Genomic DNA, 21,196 nt, shown 5'->3' with positions numbered 1-21,196 from the left:
CCTCGTAAGAGATGACAGGACTCCTTGAAATAGAAAGGCTACAGCTAAATGCTTTTTCAGAGAGAGGGGCGTAATCTTTGTGAAGAGGGGATTTTGTTGCAATCATGGGAAATACTTGGGCACGTCATGCCATTGCTCGCCCTTTTTTTTTTTGCAGGACGCGAGTGAAAGTCAGCGTGAGGTCCTTAATACCAACAACATGTGGCGAGACAGCGAGGGCAGGCGCATCTGAATTTGATACATTCAAGGGCCATGAACTGAGCCCCCATTCCCCTCCCCCCTCAGATGGCGCGCGGCCCCAGAGCCCTGGGAGCCCAGGGTGAGTGACCCCCAAGTCACACCCAATAGATATCCAGCGAGACGAGGGAGACCCGGACCACCAACATGCCAGAGCAGCCAGCCAGCCAGCATCGCCACTCTCCCACTGGCAGAGGCCAAGGAGAGAGCAGGGAGGAGGGGTTAGGTGGTGGCCTTCAGCAATTTATCAAAATGCTGTAAAAGCAAGCACCTCCACAGAAATCACAAGGGAGCCCTACAACCCTGTACAAATATAGAATTAGAAAAAAGAGTAGAGCCCACAGAACTCCTGGCACCTGCTTCCCTCTGCTCAATGTAACAGATGGTGCTGATGTACTGAAACAAATCAGGTTGCATCACACTGAGAATTCAAGAATTTCACAATTTAAGATCGAAAGAACTGTGTGTCCTTAACAACAAAACAATCTAAGACAATGCCATCCAACAATAGCAGGCTCTGACATGGAGGAATGTGGGGATATATTGGAATGGTAATTAGCATAGTCACAAACATTAATCAATTTTTAATCAATACTCCTATAATGTGCAGTGTGTACAACTGTACAATCTGAAATGCCAAAGAACACATGCCATGTGCAACAAAACAAAGGGCTGAATGATGTATAGCATGTACCATGGCGTGGGTCCAGTCAATCATGTGGGCTATGAACATAATACTGTAAACAAATAGCATTTGGTTGCTATCACTTGATAATCTCTTCCACCAACTAGTAAAACCACATTATGTGAAAAAGAAGCATACAAACTGTCCAGTAATGGCTTATTTCACCACCTCCGTGCTACCCCGTACCACAATAGTACTTATGCTGACAACTACAGTTCAGCATTTTACTCCAAAAACGAGATGAAATTGGCATCCTTGAACCCAAAAGAAGCAAAAACACAAACTCATCCTAAATTAACATTGGTATGATGGCCTGGTCCCAGACGTCAGAAAGATTACCACGGCAAAACACATCTGGACTGTATCCCGACGGGTCACACCGCTCTGGAAGGATTGCATTCTGGCCCTGACCACACACAACAGCAGCATCCCCACAGGCATCCGGCTCACTCCCCTCAGCTCGCTCCCCCACTCTCCCCTTTTGGAGCCTCCCTTCCATCCAACTGCACTCCACTTCTCAGCTTCCTTCTCCTTTTCCTATCTCTGTCCTATTTCTGAAAAGTGGTTTTAACATTTAGGTTGACCACTGGTTATTTCACATCATGCAGAATGTATTGCTGGTGAGATCAGCATCGAGACATCGAAATCGAATCATCTCATCACAAGGATCAATAAGAATTACCTGAATTTAATAATTAATCAAGCAAACTTTTAAATAGACGTGTGTTTATTCTGTATTTTATCATCAAAATTATTTATTGACTTTGACTTAACTGAATTGAACATCAAACTGATTGGGTTATGAGTATGGACAGTCGTTAATTGAATGTAGCCTGATCTTATTCAATATGAGTGGCTAAAGTGATTCCTTTAAAGTGCTTTAAGGACATTATCTATCGTAAATAGAAACATTAATTTCATCATTAGCTATTTGATTGTGATGTTTTACTGAATGTCAAAATTGATCCATGTGGAAAATCTAAACAAGACCATCTCTTATACGCAGAAGTGAAAAGATGAACTGTGTATCAACATGGGATTTTTTCTTATATATATATACACATATATATATATATATATATGGTGAAGCAACAACAAATGTAAAGACTAGCATAACTCGGAAGATTAGCAAAACATCAAATGTAGTGCCAGTACAAACACAGATTATGTCATCTCTTTTTAAAATATAGGCAACACAGACTTGATTATGATCATAATCAAGTCTGTGTTGCCTATATTTTAAAAAGAGATGACATAATCTGTGTTTGTACTGGCACTACATTTGATGTTTTGGAACTGTTATATTAAAAACAACAGCCACAGTATGTACTGTATGTTGCACACCACTCTTTTTGCACTTCTTAAAGTGCAGTAATGCAAAAAGACTGACTGATTAATGATGAAAAATGCTTATATATTCACTAGTTACAGCATGATTCAGGTAAACACTTACCGCAAACTGAGGCTTTTTTTGTCTTGACAGCATCCTTTGCTGGAGTCGACCACTGAAGTTTCCAGTTCTTCCATGACAAAAGTTTGGGCTTTACACCTGAAATTAGTATTATTCCTTGTTCATTATGAGGGCATTTCTATTGATAATAATAAAATACAGATAAACGAGTGGAAATAATGTGGACTTTTCTTTTTTTCTACTTCATTACCAATATCCCGACTGCAGTACAACTGCATGAAGGGGTGGGGGGGTTGCTGGAGATGTAAATTCACAATGCACTCTCAGACTTGAATAGGCATTTACCTGATACCCACAGAGAGGTCACCTCAGTCAGCTCAGTTTTGAAGTCATCATGAAAATGCTCCTTTGACTGTGGAAACGCCCCACAGAAAGCAGCATAAATTGCCTGAGCTAAACAGTCAGCGTAGACCTGGAACACACAGAAAATCCAACATTATACCATGTCACAAAATAACATTTATTTTCCCAATGTATGCCTTTCCAACTGAACAATAAAACATTGACAATAGTAAAATATTGATACATTACTAATGTTAACTGGAGTCATCGTGCTCTGTTACCTTGAATAATTTGTCTTTCACATCATTGAAAACCATCAACAGAAGTGAGACAAATCCAGTAGCGATAGAGTCAAATAGGGCACTTTCATCCTCTGGACTGGGCTTTTAAAGAAGAAAACACAAATAGTGCACTTTCATCCTCTAGACTGGGCTTTTAAAGAAGAAAACACAAAGGACATAATCAACAAGAAACTGCAGTCTATAAACCTCTGTCATCAAGAGTTGCTGTGAATATAAAATGATCTGTACTGACGAAATGTTCAGTGACGAAAACACTATACAACTAATTATCTACAAGTTACCAGATTAAAGTTAAAATTGAAAAACAAACCTGAAAGAGATATTGTAAAATGTTTTTTTTTAATTGTCATGAAGCATTTTTATTTTATAATTATCTATTTAATTTCACTTATAGAGCGCCAAAACATTACACATGTCTCCTGGCGCTTTACAGAGTGTTAAAACATTCAGAGAGAGCCCATGAGTAACAGGAGCGAGGAAAAAATCCCTAGAATTGTTGGAGATATAGGAAAAAAGCTATATATATCTGTTATACATCTGTTAGTCTAACCATACCTTAAAACGATGAAGGAAAAACCACCAAAATGTATCCTTGAAGACAATGATGGAATGCTCAGAGAGAAAAAATGGTTTCCAGATTTTCAAGAAGCCTGGCTGTATTTGAAAAGATCAAAGCTTTCAATAAAGCTCAACTCACTCTGGACATTCAGTGTTTTTCCAGTGCTGAACTATACATAATGTCGGCAAAAATGACATACTGTACTGTATTAGTTAAATACATGCTGTCCTCATGGTTAAAGGTTGAATACAGCACACAATATAGTTAACACCTACACATCACAAAAGTTTTCCATACAAGGTGAAGGTTGCATGCAACCAGTGCTTCAGAAAAAAGTATGACAGTTCAGGTGTTTTTTAAATAGGACATACCATGACATGTCTGTTTAATATCTTCCCTAACAACATCTGGCTTTCAACAAGATGAATAGATACAGTACTGACACCAATGAGTAAACCATGTGTTGATCTAATCTAAATGACATTTTCTTCCAAAAAAAAAAAAAAGTAAAACATTTTCTCATAGCATGCTGACATAATAACAATAATGTTAAAACACACACTGCACACAGCCAAGGAAAGAGGGACAACACTTTATAGCGTTGCAACAGTTTGCACTCACATTAAAGCTTTGTGCCTCTGAAATATGGTCCAAATGCAGAGAGGTACTGGGAAGCCCTGGAATATCAGTATGCTCTAAATTTGAAAATCCAGGGAATTCAAAATCCTATAGAAATAGGGTTGAACAAATGCTCAGTGTCAGTGCTCAATAATGTTACATTGTCATGTATGAATATGTACTGTATAGGCCAACAGTCTGGTGAACAAAGTGAACATACCATGACATCTGGACACAGGGTTACTGTTTCAATCTAAGATGACAAAATGTCACATGTTTTTCTTTTAAAGAACAATAATGTTACAGCTTTAAAGATTACAATTTTGATACACTTGCCTGTTCTTTAATTTTCTTATGTGCTTTTGCAACTAAGTCTGGATCTGCAAATAAATAGATGTGCTTTATGAGATGGGTTGTTGATGCTTCTGATTTGCTGATTTGGCCTCACCTTATAACAATAGGCCTATATATAATAATAATAATAATAATGATGATGATGATGATGATGATAAAATATCATTATAATCATTATCACCATCATCATTTGTGCCCAAAAGTGTGCGCTTACAAGGGTGATTGTTTGATTTGGGTGTGGCTCTGGTTGGACATCCTGTTGGTTTAATAATAGCTTTTGATAAAATGGCATCATTTTCCTTCACTCTCCCCCATACTTCATCTACAAGCGTTGAGATAGATGTAGCTATTTCCACTGGAAATGGTACCATTTTTTTCAAATACTCGTCTATTTCCTCTACAGAGTTGAAATGGTAGTCTGATGGCACCTGCACATATTTCCTGATAGTCTCAGGCCACTCTACCTGAAAAAACAAAAAGAGAAAAGAAACACTGACCATCACGGCAAATCTACGTACGTTAGCCACCACCATTCAAATTGCTAGGCTCAATCCAGAAGCAGATTCATTGAATTCCTTGAATTTCCCCTTGAGGATCAATAAAGTATCTATCTATCTATCTATCTATCTATCTATCTCATTTTTGACAAAAGAAACTTCAGTTCTGCACATTTAATTTATTGTTGGTGGTTGGCTGTAACAGTATACCGTAATTACTGCAGTTCATTGCAGATAATCAGCCAAGTTAACGCCAGCTGACTTGTATCAGGTGTAAACGTTTGACCATGCTTGGTTCGTTACGTTAACGTTAACTAATTTAAGAATTTAACACCCTACATTTGGGCATTTATCATACCAGTTTTTGACGTCTAAGGAATTCCTCAAATGAGTCGATAGGGATTTCTGCGTCATTTGAATTCATTGACATTTTGTATAATTAGGTTCAATTTATCCACGGTCATTTATAATTTTTTTAAAGTGTGTAAACCATAGACTGTAAAAAATGGTGTAAACCTCCTCTCAGACTCAGTTCAGTCAGCATGTTGAATTATGTTGCTAAGGAACCGAGGTAAACTGAGTTAGTTTTACTTCCTCCAAAGTGCGATTTAGTTCCGGTTCACATGAGCAAAACGGATACAAGCCCCACAAGCTGCATGGAAAAGCAAACGTTTCTTGTATGTTAAGGACTGGAAGCTTTTACTGAGCGATTTTAATTCATACAGTGTATCAGAGGAATATACGAATTTGCACTATTTATATTCATTAATTAACTCATCAAGCGAGCATAGCTGACGATATTTATCTGTAACGTTAATCAGTGGTGTTTGTTATAGCTAACGTAAGTAACCACATGTACGAATGTAACGTTAGACGTTGTTGTCATCGCATAAATATACTATTTGTGGTTTCGTCACTAAGAAGTATACTTAAACTGTGATTTATCTTTGGTGAAATCGGACCCTTCTACCACGTAGATGTCTGCCACTAGCACAGTCACAGAAGATGTCCCAAAATCAGAGGAACAGCTCGACAGAAGCTCGGATAATTTAACGTTAGACTGCTCTAGTCAAGCTGAATCGCCTCTCCAAGGTCTGAAATTGGCATCACACGAAGTACTCGAAAGAGCACAAACGCACGGCAGGATAAAGTGTTCTAAATGTGGTGGTTCAAGGATGTTCTTCTGCTACACATGTTTCACTTTAGTCGGTGTGAACCAGCAGGAAATCCCCTTAATTAAGGTTAGTGCGAGATACAGAATCAGTCGTAATTCCATATAATGGCCTCAAACAACTAAAATCTCTGGCTAATTGATCCAGATCGATTAACTTGGTCGTGAGCATTTGTCTGAACCAAAGGCAACGGACAAAATTGTTTATTATGAAAACAAGCAGGTTGAAGGACTAATGTTTTAAAATTGTTTTTGTATGCTAATTGTAATTACAGCTCCCGGTCAGAATTGACATAATTAAACACCCCAATGAAACTGATGGAAAGAGCACTGCGGTACATGCCAGACTCATCGCTCCCGACGATGTCAACATTTACACTTACCCTTGCATACCGGAGCTGGATGGTGATGTGCACAAGGTCGGTGTGCACTCTTAATATGCTCAACTCCTAAAAAGAAAACGTAACAAACCTAAAATGACATATCTTAAGTATTTTCCCTTTTATTATTCCTGCTTTGGCCATCAGGCAGTTTTGGTTTTCCCTGGACCTGACTCAGTGACCCTTGAAGAGATGTCGGAGCATCTAAATGACATAAGAACAAACTCATCTGATGAACCAAGAGTAAAGAGACAGAAGGCCACAGAAGAGACTGAAGACAAAGTAAATCCACAGTCCTGTCATCTAGAAAGAGTCATCTTCATCGACAGCACATGGAACCAGACTACCAGAATAATCACAGATGAACGACTCGAACGTGAGTAGCATCATGTGCTGATATCAGCAATGAGATTGGTAGATATATTTCATTATAGTGTGTGTTTATACGTATAGTAGACTGATATTAACACACTATGCCTTGTTTTTTCTAGCTCTGCTACGGGTTGAGTTGAAGACAAGGAAAACCTGTTTCTGGCGTCATCAGCGAGGTTCACCAGACACATATCTTGCTACAATAGAGGCTATTTATTACTTCCTTAAAGACTATCATACTCTGTGCCTCCGGAAGGAGTACAGTGGTGAATATGACAACCTTCTCTTTTTTTACTCCTACCTCCATAAAATTATCAACAAAGCAAAAGTATCTGCTGGAAAAATATAATGAGCATTGAACAGCTGGACATTACAGATAGTCCTCTTGCAATGCACATCCTGATAATGATCTCAAGACATGCCAATGCACAGTTGGCGTAAGGGACAGCCAAGTGTATTTACATTTCAGAACACCATTACATCAGTACACTGGTGTCATTTCTTGTGCATAATGGGTAAACACAAAGAGAATATTTACAGAAGTCATTGTGAAATACTTTTATTTACAAATCAGAAAACTCATGCAACTCAGTAAAACTTCCATTGATTTTAAATTTTGATTTGTATTTGTCATTTATGTTAATTATTTTGCACATCTTTTATACTCTTGCAAGATGTACTTACTTTCAGACTAATGATTAGCTCTGGGTTTGAATGCACAATAACTCTATGCCATGGAATTGAAATACAACAATCATACATTCATCAAATGGATATGGACAAGATCAATTAATAAATACACATAGTACTGGAGCTATATGCTGGAGCTAATAGAAAGCTTCCCTAATTTTACCCTGTAAGCTATCACATGTTTTCTTGGCATCTCCCAGCAGCATGGATGTATTGGGTTTGTAGAATATGGGGTTGTCCACTGCAGCGTAGCCCACACCAAGAGTACGCTTCATCACAATCACCTGATGACAAATGAGATTGTTATTGGCAAGCAGCAAGGTTGTTGGATGAATGATTGTTAAAGCATGATTCATAAATCAGAGTGGTCTCACAGGGCCTCCCTGGGGCATGACTGACGTCCCATTGGCTGGCCATAGGTGGCTGAGACCACGTCATGTCATCACCTCACGCAATTCAGGGGAAGTTTATACTGTACCTGCTTTGACTTCCAGACCTCCAGCACAGGCATTCCAGCAATTATGGAATTTGGGTCCTCTTGGGCCGCAGAGTTTACAGTGTCGTTGGCTCCGATGACAAGAGTCAAATCAGTCTCTGTGGACAAAAAATTACTTTCAACATAAAAGCATCCACTAAAACAAGCAAGCAAACAAACCTACAGTATGAAGAGGTAAACTAGCACTAGCGGTTCTCATTCATCCCCATATAATCTAAACAGAACCATGTGTCTGAAGAGTTGCGTAGGCTAAGAAGGTGGTAGTTATGAAAACAAACTGTTGCTCTCAAACATTGCATGTCTAAACATCATTATATGATGAACGTTAATTCAACTGTGATGCCGCTATTTATTATGTCGGAATCAATGGAGAGACACCTGTGAAGCTGGATGATTGGTCTGTGTGCTGATCCTGCGGAATTACCCCGACTCCTAAACCTCCCACTATTTAAAGAGGACACTCATGGAATTACAGTTGACCCATTTGATTATCACCTGGGAAGTCCTCATTGATCTCATCCATTTCCAGCACAATATCATAAGGAACTCCAGCCTCAGCCAAAAGGACATTCAGCTGACCAGGCATGCGGCCAGCCACAGGGTGGATTCCAAATCTGACAAGGAAAAGAATAACTAAATAAATAAAATTTGTTAGGTTCATTTATTAGCTACGTTTAACGCTGGATTTAGATGGTTTTTAATTCAGCTGTTAATGATGACGTGTAAATAAAATAAACACACAAAATGAAATCACATTCTCATTGGCTGATTCTCTGTCTTGATTGTTCTCTCGTAATTTCTCCACAGGATAATTTCCTAAACTTTCCGGAAGATGTCTATCTTCTCTGGTCTGATATGTAAATACTGTCTGGAGTATCTCCGCAATTGATTTACTTTTTCCCCTTTATTTGGGTGATCTTGACATTTTTCGCATTACGATTTGAGACATAGACATGTTTTGTCTTGTTTTTGAATATAAATAAGATTGTTCCCATTAGCTTTTGGGACATTTTGTGGAACTTCCCCCTACATTATTCCAGGAAAGAGTGGGTTGTGCTTACAAGTCCTCTTGGTCAACTCCTTTAGTTAAGCAGCAACTAAAAACGTTAGTCTTTTGTCTTACCTGACTGACTTGCCCTGCTCACAGAGCATCTTCACCATGTCAGCAATGGGATACTGGGCCTTGGCTGCACAAAGACCCCAACCTTATAAAACAAACAATAACAAAATGTATGGTTCTCAGTATAATTACCAAACAACCAAAAAGTCAACTTCAAAGTCAACCAGACATTCGTGTTCTAACCATATGGCACTTCGTTAATGTTACAGACAGACAACAAGAGTAGTAACTGGAATTTCAAGTGACATTGCACCTTTCATTAGAGGCAGGAAAAGGAAATCGTGTGTGGCAACTTCAGCTAGGCTGTACCCTTCCCACAGCACATGCTCTGCCTCAACACAGGGGGGGCTCCCCATGACACAGAGGCCTCTAACCCCAGAGCCTTAATGCAGAGGAATTCTACCGGCATGGCAGTGTGCGTGCGAGAGACCATCTTTCCCCCTCTCACTGGCTGACCTCTGTTTTCAAATATCTGGAGAGGGTAGAGGGGTCTTTATTCCGTGCTGCAGGGCCAGTAGATTTAGCAGTTAAGTAGATCCCTATGGGACAGTCAAACCTCCCAACATCTGACCCCTAAAGGCAACTGTATCTGCCTGCTCCCTCCACCACGCTGTTGTAATTGACTTCTTGTGCTTCACCGTGGACTTGCTACGGTGGAGTAGACATGTGTTGGATCGGCTGTCTTTTCATTTCCATCCTCTTACAACTTTGAAACCTGATCCATGGGACCCAGCTCTGTGATTTATTATGTTGCCCAGAACAAGAGAAAGGAAAACAAACATGGGCCGCGCGTCCAGTGCTCTCAGCTGATGCTGTCACCTTCCCCAGATGCCCTGATGGTGGACTCGGGGTCTTCTGGACAGTGAATTCTACGGTCACAGTGGGATTTCATGCATGAAAAAGGAGTAATGCATGCAACATGGCACATTAGCTTCAGCAGCAAAGCTAACTTGATCCATTTAAGTTTTTTTTATCTATTTGTCTTATATAGAGCTGATCTTTAGAAGTCCCAGCTTATGTATAGCTAAAATAAAAGCATGATGCTTTAACATGAAAGCAGCAATAAGGAGTTGTTTTCTCTACTCTAACATTAGTGAGCTAATTAGCCAAAAAGACTAATTAAATTTCTTTATTTTCTTTCTATATTATCTAGTATCAAGCTGTTTTGGATTTAAGCTGCAAAGCCACATGGTGACAATGATATAGGTTTCCCTTGACATGACCAGACATCACAATCATTTGAGAATGATAAAAAGCATACCTTTAAAACTGCTACAGAACTACATACTTTTGCTTTAACTTTACATTGTGCATGTTTTTACTGGTATGGTTTGGCTCAGGGAGAAGAGGAACATGGCACACTGTTGCCCTCTGGTGGACAAAATCTTGCCACATTTAAATCCCCCCTAGTATTTTGATGGCAGCTGATTAACCATTACTAAACTAAACTTTGAATTACAAAGAATATAATATGTTATAAACTTTGTGCTGATCTTTTGGGTCAAACCTAAAGGAAGCCTGCTAAGCATCAGTAAAAAAAAGATTCCTCGGTGGCATTCCTGCAGATAATATGGTTACTTCATTACGTTTATTGTAGAAGCTTACCAGGAGTGATAATAATGCTGTTCGCCTCCCTTATCATTTCAATGGACTGGTCCAAGTTAACTTCAGTGTGGGTGCCTACAATCTCCATGGGTTTCCCACCAGCAGTGGATGAAGTGCCATAGCCACCCAAAATAACATTAGGAAGGGAGCGGTTCATGGCCTGCAAAGACAATGTCATCTTTCAGTGTACACATCAGTATTCAGTCACTGAAATAGTGATGTGGGGTATGAGTCAATAGGAGAGTATCTTTCAAGGATGGAAACTATAGTCATTAGCCAAGAGAAAACACTTGCAGGTGGTTGCAATTGCACAAGTCTTCTTATTAATTCTGTCAGGGGATGTGTGAATGGAGACCAGCCATCTGTCCATACTCACCACACACATGATATAAGACAGGATGGCACCGGACGAGCCAATCAGTGCGCCAACGATGGTCATGAGGTTGTTGTCCAGCAAGAAGCCCTCGGCACACAGGGCCCAGCCAGAGTAGCTGTTCAGCACGGTGATGACCACAGGCATGTCTGCACCCCCGATGGCTGCAGTCAGTGTGACGCCCTAGATATGGAGGAGAGAAGAGCACACAAAAATGGATCATACCATTCAGTGTTCTCTTACCATTCACCATTCAGTTGTCTCAAATTCTGCAATACTATAAAATAAATGCTGCTTCAACCTCTCAGCATAAGAGCACTGTGTCAGATTTCCTACACATAAGGAATAGCTATGAGACAGAATGCATAATAACTTGCATAAAGTTGCTATTTTGGGGCAATCTACTGTTAACACATACAGTTCATAGCTTAGAGAAAATATGTTTTCCTGAATCACCATCTTGCCATGCAAGTCCACGCTTACCATGACGGTGGAGAGGCCGGACACCCCCAGCAGGCAGCCCATGCCTGTACCGTAGCTGTCGGTCAGCATGAAGGGCACCATGCCTCCGACCGAGGCAGCCATGAGGCCAGCGTTCATCATGTGGCGGCCAGGGAGCATCAGGGGTGCCGAGTTAAGAACGCCTGAGTCACAGAGTGTTTTTCAACGTTGGAGATTAAATCAGAAATGACATGTTTCCTTCTTTTACCTGAAGGTAATGCTCACAATGAAACAGTCACTCTAAAACAAGCCTCAAACTTTAACGCAGGTATGAGAATGCAGCTTGATGCTAGTCTCTCATTCTTGGCAACTGAACAAAACCAACAATCAATGCTAAAAAAGAAAATCTGGGAAGCTTCTTCAAGCGCAAAAAATCAGGGAGATCTTTATCGATAAAAGATGACAAGTTTTGGCAAACACTGGGCTACAGGGCGTGCTGATTATTACTGCTAATGTGTGGTAAACCAGAGCCTCAGTGGGTCTTCTATCTTCCTTTGGCTAGACTCCACAATTTGATTCTTTCACTGAGCATAGGAGAAGACGATTGGACAGCAGGGGCACATGGTTCAACTGGCAAATCATCCTGACATCATATTTTGAGAGATAACTTTATGAGATGATATACCAAGGCAGATGAAGCATTCCAGTGTTTTTCCTGTTGCCCTGCATAGTTCTGGCAAGGAATGGCCTCACTGATTGGCAGTTTTTAAAATCGCCTAATCTTTTCCTTACTTTTTGAACATTTAGCAATCTCTAGTTTTTCACATCGCCTGCAAGAGTACATTTGTCCAAGGGAAAATACCAGACATGCCAGCTTTAAGGCAAATCATAGCTGGAATTGAATAAAACTTGGCCTACTTGTCGACTGTTTAAAGGAGACAATGAGGACAAGAATATTTTCCACATCCACCCTTGGCACACATTTATGTGGATCAACAGAGCTAATGGGAACTTTTTGTGTGAGTGAGGAAGCAATCTTATCCCTCAGCAATGCTGTGTACCTTGAAGCTTTCCATAAGCAACCAGGGAACCACTGAAGGTGACACCACCAATGTAGGTGCCAAGATAGGCAACGGTCTTCACCATATTGGCAGCAGGATGGGCGTCGAGGTGGGGATACTCAATCATGTACTCAGCAACGCAGGTGAGCACTGCAGCCAACCCTACAAGGCTATGGAAGGCTGCCACCAACTGAGGTAGATCACTGATCTCAATTTTCTTGGCGATGGTCAATCCTGCCAGCAGACAGAATCAAAAGATTTAGTAATAACTCAGACAAGCATATGCAGTATTCTCTAAGTAACAAGAGGATTAGCCTTCATATTGCTATGGATTAAATCAATTGATATGAGATACAAACTTTAGGCTGACACTGAATGGAGATCATCTGTCATCTTTGCACCATAAATTTGGTCAACATTTCAGCACCATCTTCGCTAAAGCTGCGACATGCAATGCCTGATTAGAGCATAATTCAATTCAGTCTGACAAACTTGATGAAAAGGAAACGTCTGTTTCTCATAAGCCTAGATATATCTGGGAATTAACATCAAACCCCACATAGAGGGAACCAGGCCAGCCGCTTAGTATGAAATTAAAATGGCTGCAAATCAAATTAGAAGATGAAAAAGACAAACAACGCCATATATAAACAAACACACCCTGAACGTTTGCTGAAGAAGTGCCAGAGGTCTGAATATATCATCATTCATCATGTGAAAATGACAGCTACAAACAGTACACTGACAAGATGATTAACATTCTATGTATCATAATGTAAACAGGTTTTACCATCACTGTAAATGCCATGAAATTCCTCTGAGCAAGCACGTGTGATGATGTGGTTGACCTCAAAGGATTTTTGTTACAACTACAGAATTTTTTGCATACAATACATATTTTCTGTATGTGTTTATGATAAACTAATTGTGAGTGAGATTCAAGTCTAGATACATTTCTCCAGATTAAAGCAGTTCTGTTGCTCTGTCTCATGGCAAACGAAACCCTCATGTAATATTTCTAGTACACTTTTTCTAGCACCCTTAATGTGATATCGTCATGTCAACTTGGCCCGACTTCAACATGAGGACAGACAAGGCGCTGTGGTATGTGCCGATGCTGCGGTATGCGCTCCGACATACCTAAGGTGCCTCCGCTTGCCATGGCCAGAGACATCTGTGACAGCAGCTCAGGGGAGGGCTTGAGTGCACCCAGGGTGGCAGCGATGCCCCCAGCCACCCCCATCATGCCCAGGGTGTTGCCCAAGCGACTGGTGCCCTGGGCAGACAGGCCGGCCAGGGCTCCGACACAGCACAGGCCCGAGCCAAGGTACATCATCTGTCAACACACAGGCTGGGAGTGAGCAGTGGGATTCACACAGAACACAAACATCTACAGACATTTTAAAGACTGTTGAGATCTACAGTATGATGCATGCTTTGCTTCATAAAAGAGATCAATAGAGTAAAAGGGCTACATTGCATCAACACCTGTTCTATGTGGTAGCCACTGGCTACAGATGCTCCATATCCCCCCACAAAGAGAGCTCCAGGGATTCCATACAGGTAGTTATACTCCGGGGGGTCTGTGGGCCGCTTAAACATGTCCAACATTCTCTTTGTGATGAGGAAACCGCCTGAGAGGAACAGCAGATCATTTGAAGTTAAATATACTTTGCACTGTCTATGCGCAGTATGCATCCCATAACACTTTCATAGCTTAGAATTCTTCCAATTTTTTTAACATGATAGAAGGCTGCTGGGAATCAAACACTTGAGGAATTATCATTTAACAGTTCTGGTCTACGTACTGTCAGAAGTCTACATCTGTTATGGTATACATTTTCAATGGTTAAATACACTTAATTACACTTAAATACAAGCCTGAGTAGGGTCTGAGTAGATATTGAGTTGTATTTTTGATGGGATCAGGGTCAAACCTGCAATGTTGATAGATGACACAAACGCAGCTGCCAGTGCCAGACTTTCAGGGAGAGATGATGGTGTGAGACCTCCACCCATCAACACTAAGCCACCCACAGCAGTCAGGCCTAGGGATTGGAAGAACAGTCTGAGTGCAGTTCATAGACAGCCAAAATCAAAACAGCAGAGATCTGTAATGCATAAACCAAACCTAGAGTGTATTGTTGAAGATGATGTTGCCAGGTCATTAGATTATAGGGGTATTTCACCTGAGATGGCATTGGTGACAGACATGAGAGGTGAGTGTAAGGCTGGGGTGACGCCCCACACCGTGTGATAGCCAACAATTCCTGCCAGTCCAAAAGTGGTGACCATCTGGGTGAAAGCAGCGTTGGGTGCGACAAGACCTAGACCAAGGACAGTGGACACCCCTACAACAAGACAAATTAAAAAAATACACATGAAATACACACATAACTTTGCCCAGTGGGGTGTGCGCCTAACAAGTGCCTTTTTCATGCACCTCCACGTCTAGAAACACTACATGCTGAAGTATATAATAGGATTACATTCACCCACAACAACTATTCACAACTAGCCATAAGCTATGCGCCTTCTCTCTTCTCCCACAATCTAGAGTGAATCGTGGGAATGTAGTGTGTCTCTTCACCTGCTGTGTAGATGCCTGCGGAGGTCATGGTGCGGTTAAAGGGGGAGACCGTTGCCTTTTTCTCCTTTTCCAGCTCGGCTACAGACTTGATCTTAGCCGGGGGAGGTGGAGGGACAGTCTTTGGCAATGGCGATGGGAAGATGTTCTTGCCTTGCTGGGGTTACAGGAGACATACGCGTCAGTGCAGAGTGAACATAGTTTTACACACACGCATAAAGCAGATAGATAAATAAATGATGAAACTGATCCAAGTGTTTCATCACCATGCATTTGTTCCCTTGAACATGACTGAGTTTATAATGTTTAAATAATGGCACAAGTAGAAGACCAAAACCACAATGACTCATAGTTCACAGGGCCATAGAGACAACAGCCAAGTCAACAAAATAGGAGACTTCTTTGGAGCGTGTTAAGAAACAGCTCTGAGCAGCACCATAAATTCCGATGAAAATTGTGTGAATTGCTGTTTCAATAGACGGTAAGATGATATTTACCCTGGAGGCTGTCTGTTCCCCCTCTGTCTTTCAAGTATGCAATAAACAAAGTGTCGGGGGGGTGGGGGGGATTCTTGGAAAAGAAGGCAAACACAGAAAATCCAAAGCCCCAATCCTTTTTCTCACGTGAGACGTCAATCTTGCTGACAGCCTTGTGCGTATGAGCCAAGTTGGCTGTGTGGGCCTTTAAAATTCAAAAGTTTTGGCTTTGGTGTCTCAATGTTCAATGTTTTTGTCTCACTGACGTGCATGCCATACACAGATCAAATGTAATCTCTTAGCTGTTGGAGTTGACATTGAATTCTTAATTATGAAATGGGCCCTATTCTGGTATGTTCGAAAGCTGCAGGAGTAGCAGCATTGATACTTACCTTCATCACCGTGGTGCCACGGATGACATGGTCAAGTGTTCCGTAATCAAAGTCGTCCACAGGTTCAAAGTGGAAGTACTCCTTATCAGGGCTAATAGCTTTCAGTAGCTTCAGAATGTTGTTGGAGTACAGTGAGCTGGCTTGTGTGGACATTCTGCTAGGGAGATCTGTGAATCCAATGTTTGTCACCCCCTAATGAATAGAAAAAATAGAAATAAAAATTGGCTATTGCTTTTTTGCATGTCATCTATAAATGTTCTCACATCTTCTTTTCATCTTCTTTTAATGAGATGCACAACCTTGTACCCATTTGTTTTAATATCACTGTGCTATGTGTGTTCACCATACCAACATGGAGGTTTACTGGTTGGAACAGTGTCACTCACTTTGTGCACATAGAGTTCTCCGGGTTTAATCGTCTCAATGTTGCCTCCGGCTTCAGCGGCCAAATCCACCACCACAGAGCCATCCTTCATGGACTCCACCATCGGCGTCTTAATCAGGATGGGAGCCCTCTTTCCTGCAGGGACCATGGAGATCAATTAAACACTGAACTGATTAAATAGATTAAGCAATGAGGACAGAGTCAGTGATATATGCAACAGAATTGTCAAACTGTGATTTAAAAGTGTGGTTGAATGTGTTTTTTTACCTGGAATAAGAGCAGTAGTGATAACGATGTCCACCTCCTTGCACTGCTTGGCAAACAGTTCCATCTCGGCCTCTATGAACTCTTTAGACATCTCCTTGGCATAACCCCCAACTCCCTCTCCTGACTCTTTGATATTCACTTCCAAAGCTTCTGCCCCAAAGGACCTGAACTGCTCCAGTGCTGCTGGTCTGGTTACAGAAAACACTGTCACTTTTCCTGCTCACACTATGATGTGACCGTTCATACAATTAAAAGTCCTAAAGATTTACCGCTGGTGCATTGCAGTTACATGGTGGTTTATCGTGTTTTGTACCTTGTGTCAAACCCTCTCACAATGGCCCCCATTGATTTGGCTGCTCCTGCTGCAGCCAATCCTGCTACGCCACCACCAATAACAAGCACCTGTGGGGGTCAAACATATGATCAATTCTACAGTTATCTTTCGTAAGGCTGGTTTTACTGCTGAAATCCTGATAACACATTATTCAAATACTCACATATAAATATTACATACAGGAACATAATTATTCATACCCCTGGCAAATATTGATTTATTGTTGATTTTCTCTTGACCAATGTTTGTTCTGACACTGCCACACGCCAAAAGGTTATAAGACAATGTGGGAAAAACATGGAATCAAAAAAGAAGGGTTTTCATCTTTTTTTTTTATTAATAATATATACAATTATTCATAACCTTCCAAATCAATGGAAACATCTTTATTTGTATTCACAGCTCTCAAACTGGTTCTTATAATAACTACCTAGCCTCTCCATGTCTCCACAATGATTCTAGACCGCACCTTTTTAGCAGCAATCCGGGTTTTGAGGCAGGAGCGATTATGTAAATACTACAGCAATTTTTGTCAGTTCTCCACAGCTAAATCACAATGTGTAGGGAACTTCTTAGCCTGTGTAATGAGTACTTTTTTTATGACAGATTGAGCTAGTTGTCAGTGGCTACCTTAGCTGGAGGTACTTTCCCAGCTGCGGTAATCTGGCCGGTGAAGAATCTTCCAAAGTGGTTGGCAGCGAGGACCACGGCCTTGTACCTGAGTACCATGGGGGAAAAAAGTCAATGCACCTTCTTGGCCCCTGGATAATTTCCTAATTAAACCATGTGGGAAGTGCTTCCTGATAACTTAGCATGAATAATATACTTTAACCTCATCTTAAATGTATAGCCATTGTCATCACTGTGGAAGATAAGAGGGAATTTAAATGGAAAACATGTTTTCTGCTCTTTGCTCCAATATATAAAGTTGGTCCCAGTTGTAAATATGCACTTTTTACAATTCCTTATTCGTGCTTGTCCTGACAGAACATTAATCATTTAGCCATAAAAGAGGCAGAGCAGAAAAACCTCCACAAGGCTGCAGAACAGATCATTACACATCACCCCCACTGTATCGTGCATTGACATGGACCATGCGCTCACGTAAGCTCACCCTGCGATGTTGGCCATGGAGCTCAGGGCGTCGTAACCCTGGGCGATAGTCACTCGGGGGACCTGGTCCATGGCCAGGACGGTGCACTGCTGCTTGGCCAGCTTGTCCATGAGCTCGGGGTTCTGGGCGGGGTAGATGAAGCTCACCAGGGTGGACTTGGGCTTCAGCAGCTCGGCCTCATGCTTGCCCAAAGCCTCGCTGAAGGTCGGCGCTCGCACCTGTGTTCCCAGAAAGATCTGATAAGACATTCGTGCTCCCAACTGCATTTCTTTTTCAGGTTATGCCTGAGAGGTTTTTTTCACACATGTGCCCTTCAAAAGACCTTCATCATTTTAGGGTGGTGCTCCATGTCATGAGAGTTATGAAACATTTATGTACAGAGTTTAAAGAGTACAACTGACTCATTGACTCAAGAGTACAAATGACTCATTAAATTAAATATGACAAAAAATAATGATAATAATAATTATTATACCAAATAATAATTATAATAATTAAAAATCCTGGTACTAACATTCAGGTATAATTCTGCTTACCTTCAGAACCAGGTCTGAGTTGAAGGCGCCCTTGGTGTCGGTAATTTTGGCCCCTGCCTGTTGGTACTGATCATTGGAGAACTTGGATTCGTCTCCGGCGCCGCTCTCCACCTGGACATTAAAGCCCTGCTTGACCAGGGCCTCCACTCCGGCAGGGGACAGCGCCACTCTCTTCTCAGTCTTGAAGATCTCCTTGGGCACACCCACCATGACATCTTTATAACGCACACCTGAGGGGAACACAGCAACTTAGGGCTGCAGCGCTGGTGAAGAGAGCCCCCTAGACCTCCAAACACAGATAGGCCTACTCCAACAGCTTTTCTGTTTCTGTGCTTAAAAAAACTGTAGGATCATGAGCACCTTAAATAAAATAGACGGGGAACAAAACAGTAAAAAAGAAATAAGGCTAGGCACGTGCAGCGTATACACAAGCCAGTAAAAAAGTAGAGTCTGTTGCAGAGTCTTGTTTCACATATCTCTCCTTACTTGGCTTGCGGATCTCCAACAACAGCAAGACATTATTAGCAGCCGACTGGCTGCGTGCCCAGCTGTGCCCGGTCTGCACAGGCTCAGTGAGCCGTTTTCACACAGCTCACAAAAATGTCCGATCACACAACACAAAACCAGAAAAAAGCACACGTTGAGGGGGCTCTCTGTCGTGGCATTAACAACCTCATTGACACTAGTGAGACTTGCTTGAAAGGCAGTGGTCAGTGAAAAACTAGCAAAGTTAGGATTTCACCTTTACATGACCTCTCCAACAGTCCTTCACTCAAACATTAATTACATGTAGGCAGATGCATTTAGGTAAGGATTAAAGTGAGTGCTTCTCATAGTTGCTTCCAAACGCTGTACTGTTCATCTGTTATTATGTGTCATTTATCTGTGGACTGTAGTGTGTGGGGGCACTACATAACAAAGGGAAAAACAAGACCTCAAATGAACTTGAACTTGAATGACCTGCAGTTGTATAACATAAGGATACTCCAGAAAGCTGGTGGAGTAAAATAGGGTGTAACAGTATTATAATATATAAAATAGCAAATGAAATGTGCAGTATGACACTATACTACATACCTTTGGGAGCCTGTTGGTTCCATAGAATAGCACAGGTCTGAAAGTACCTTTTCCCAGGTGACTTTTTTAGTGCAGCTCGGTAAACCAAGGGCACAGAGGTGCAGGAGACGCAGCGTAGGAGGCAAGACATGGCTCACACAGTGGTCCTGTGGCCCCAACCCAAATATCCTGAATGCAGAGGAACGAAAGACTTACTTTGCCCTCAGATGGAAAGGCACATTTTACTCCCAGAAAAGTCCAACACCAGGAACCCAGAGCTGACACACACACTCACACTCTCATGCTTTAGGCCCAGCAGTGTGACATTTCATTCCCCAGGACATCAGTAAGCAAACACATGGTTGCAGGTTCGCGAGAACTGGGAATGTGACGACTGAGTGGGACAGAGTGCCAAGAAACTCCTCTCTGTGAAAGTGTGGGTCACCAAGACTTTATTCAGAACTCATAACATACTGGTACTGCCAGTCACATATAACTCAGCTAAAATGTTTACCATCTGTTAAAAGCAGAGTTCTTCATGGTTAAAGGTTTGTTTTAAGAGACAAAATGATATCCAATTCATCTTATTTTCATGAAATACAGACAAAATGACATTCGAATATTAACAAATAGCCAGATTAACCCTTGAAGTTGCCTTGGTTTGCTTCGTGTGGAATATTTTCCGTTGCTGTGCATGGAGGGAAAGACGAGGAGCAGAAGTAAAGCGCATACCGTCAAGGTGTCCTGTCTAAAACATGCACACTCGCGCATTATTGCCCAAAAAGAAGAAAAGAGAAAACAGCAAGGCTAGAGTGGATGTCACTGACCTTTGCCGAGATTCTGCTGTGTGATTTTTCTATTCTACAGGGGGAAAGAAACTTTTGAAATTATTTTGTTTTTGACCTTCAGCGCGGCACCACTGAGGAGTTTCGATATCACTGCCTAATCTACTATAAATAGCGGGCCATGTGATTCGGGCGAGCAGTGTAGAAAAAAATGGCCAACTGCAAAGCTTTACAGAAACAAACCCATTTCATTCAACCGTCTAACCGTAAACATTAAGATAAAAATCAGGATATGTGGCAGACTAAATTGTGGAGCAAGCTCCTCGACGTTTGTTTATCGTGCATGTAAGAAGTATTGCATAGTCCATTAAACAGTCTTCTGAGTGCTGGGGTGAAATGCAAAAGACACAAGGCAACACTTTCGTATAGAAAAACGGACCTTTAATAACTTATTTAAAAAAAAATAATAATAACATGCTCCCGTGCGTTAAAAATCTGCCTTTTGTCAAACATGTTTTTATTTGTATGTCGCTTTGGACAAAAGCGTCTG

At 41.3% G+C, this 21,196-nt stretch overlaps 2 protein-coding genes across 5 annotated transcripts; one reads left to right on the top strand and one right to left on the bottom strand.

Moving 5' to 3' along the window:
- The first annotated feature begins 5,632 nt into the window (after positions 1–5,632).
- dtwd1 (DTW motif tRNA-uridine aminocarboxypropyltransferase 1) lies at positions 5,633–7,542 on the top strand. 2 transcript variants are annotated; one of them, XM_076287788.1, is made up of 5 exons: positions 5,633–5,682; positions 5,983–6,246; positions 6,452–6,595; positions 6,704–6,932; positions 7,048–7,542. In XM_076287788.1, exons 1-5 carry the CDS (start codon positions 5,662–5,664, stop codon positions 7,275–7,277), a joined length of 888 nt encoding a protein of 295 aa, XP_076143903.1. In that variant the 5' UTR covers positions 5,633–5,661; the 3' UTR covers positions 7,278–7,542. The 2 variants fall into 2 exon arrangements, with proteins under 2 accessions (XP_076143903.1, XP_076143904.1); XM_076287789.1 differs by having other exon boundaries at positions 5,639–5,846.
- nnt2 (nicotinamide nucleotide transhydrogenase 2) lies at positions 7,472–20,814 on the bottom strand. 3 transcript variants are annotated; one of them, XM_076287787.1, is made up of 23 exons: positions 20,689–20,814; positions 20,157–20,287; positions 19,883–20,050; positions 18,806–19,035; positions 18,270–18,487; positions 17,786–17,873; positions 17,135–17,223; positions 16,822–17,009; positions 16,556–16,689; positions 16,170–16,361; positions 15,305–15,458; positions 14,904–15,065; positions 14,652–14,762; positions 14,203–14,348; positions 13,855–14,050; positions 12,715–12,948; positions 11,696–11,856; positions 11,216–11,395; positions 10,840–10,999; positions 9,238–9,319; positions 8,610–8,728; positions 8,097–8,212; positions 7,472–7,902 (listed from the first exon to the last, which is right to left on the bottom strand). In XM_076287787.1, exons 3-23 carry the CDS (start codon positions 20,010–20,012, stop codon positions 7,756–7,758), a joined length of 3,237 nt encoding a protein of 1,078 aa, XP_076143902.1. In that variant the 5' UTR covers positions 20,013–20,050; positions 20,157–20,287; positions 20,689–20,814; the 3' UTR covers positions 7,472–7,755. The 3 variants fall into 3 exon arrangements, with proteins under 3 accessions (XP_076143902.1, XP_076143901.1, XP_076143900.1); XM_076287786.1 differs by lacking the exon at positions 20,157–20,287; XM_076287785.1 differs by lacking the exon at positions 20,689–20,814 and having other exon boundaries at positions 19,883–20,266.
- Between the last annotated feature and the right edge of the window lie 382 nt (positions 20,815–21,196).

Source organism: Alosa pseudoharengus, unplaced genomic scaffold (genome assembly GCF_046254945.1).
Source record: "Alosa pseudoharengus isolate Yale_2024_CS ecotype anadromous, Long Island Sound unplaced genomic scaffold, YU_APseudo_1.1 YU_APseudo_1.1_scf_16, whole genome shotgun sequence".
NCBI classification, from domain to species: Eukaryota; Metazoa; Chordata; class Actinopteri; order Clupeiformes; family Clupeidae; genus Alosa; species Alosa pseudoharengus.
The sequence above is the reverse complement of the archived record's forward strand: the minus strand, read 5'-3'. Positions and strand labels throughout refer to the sequence as shown.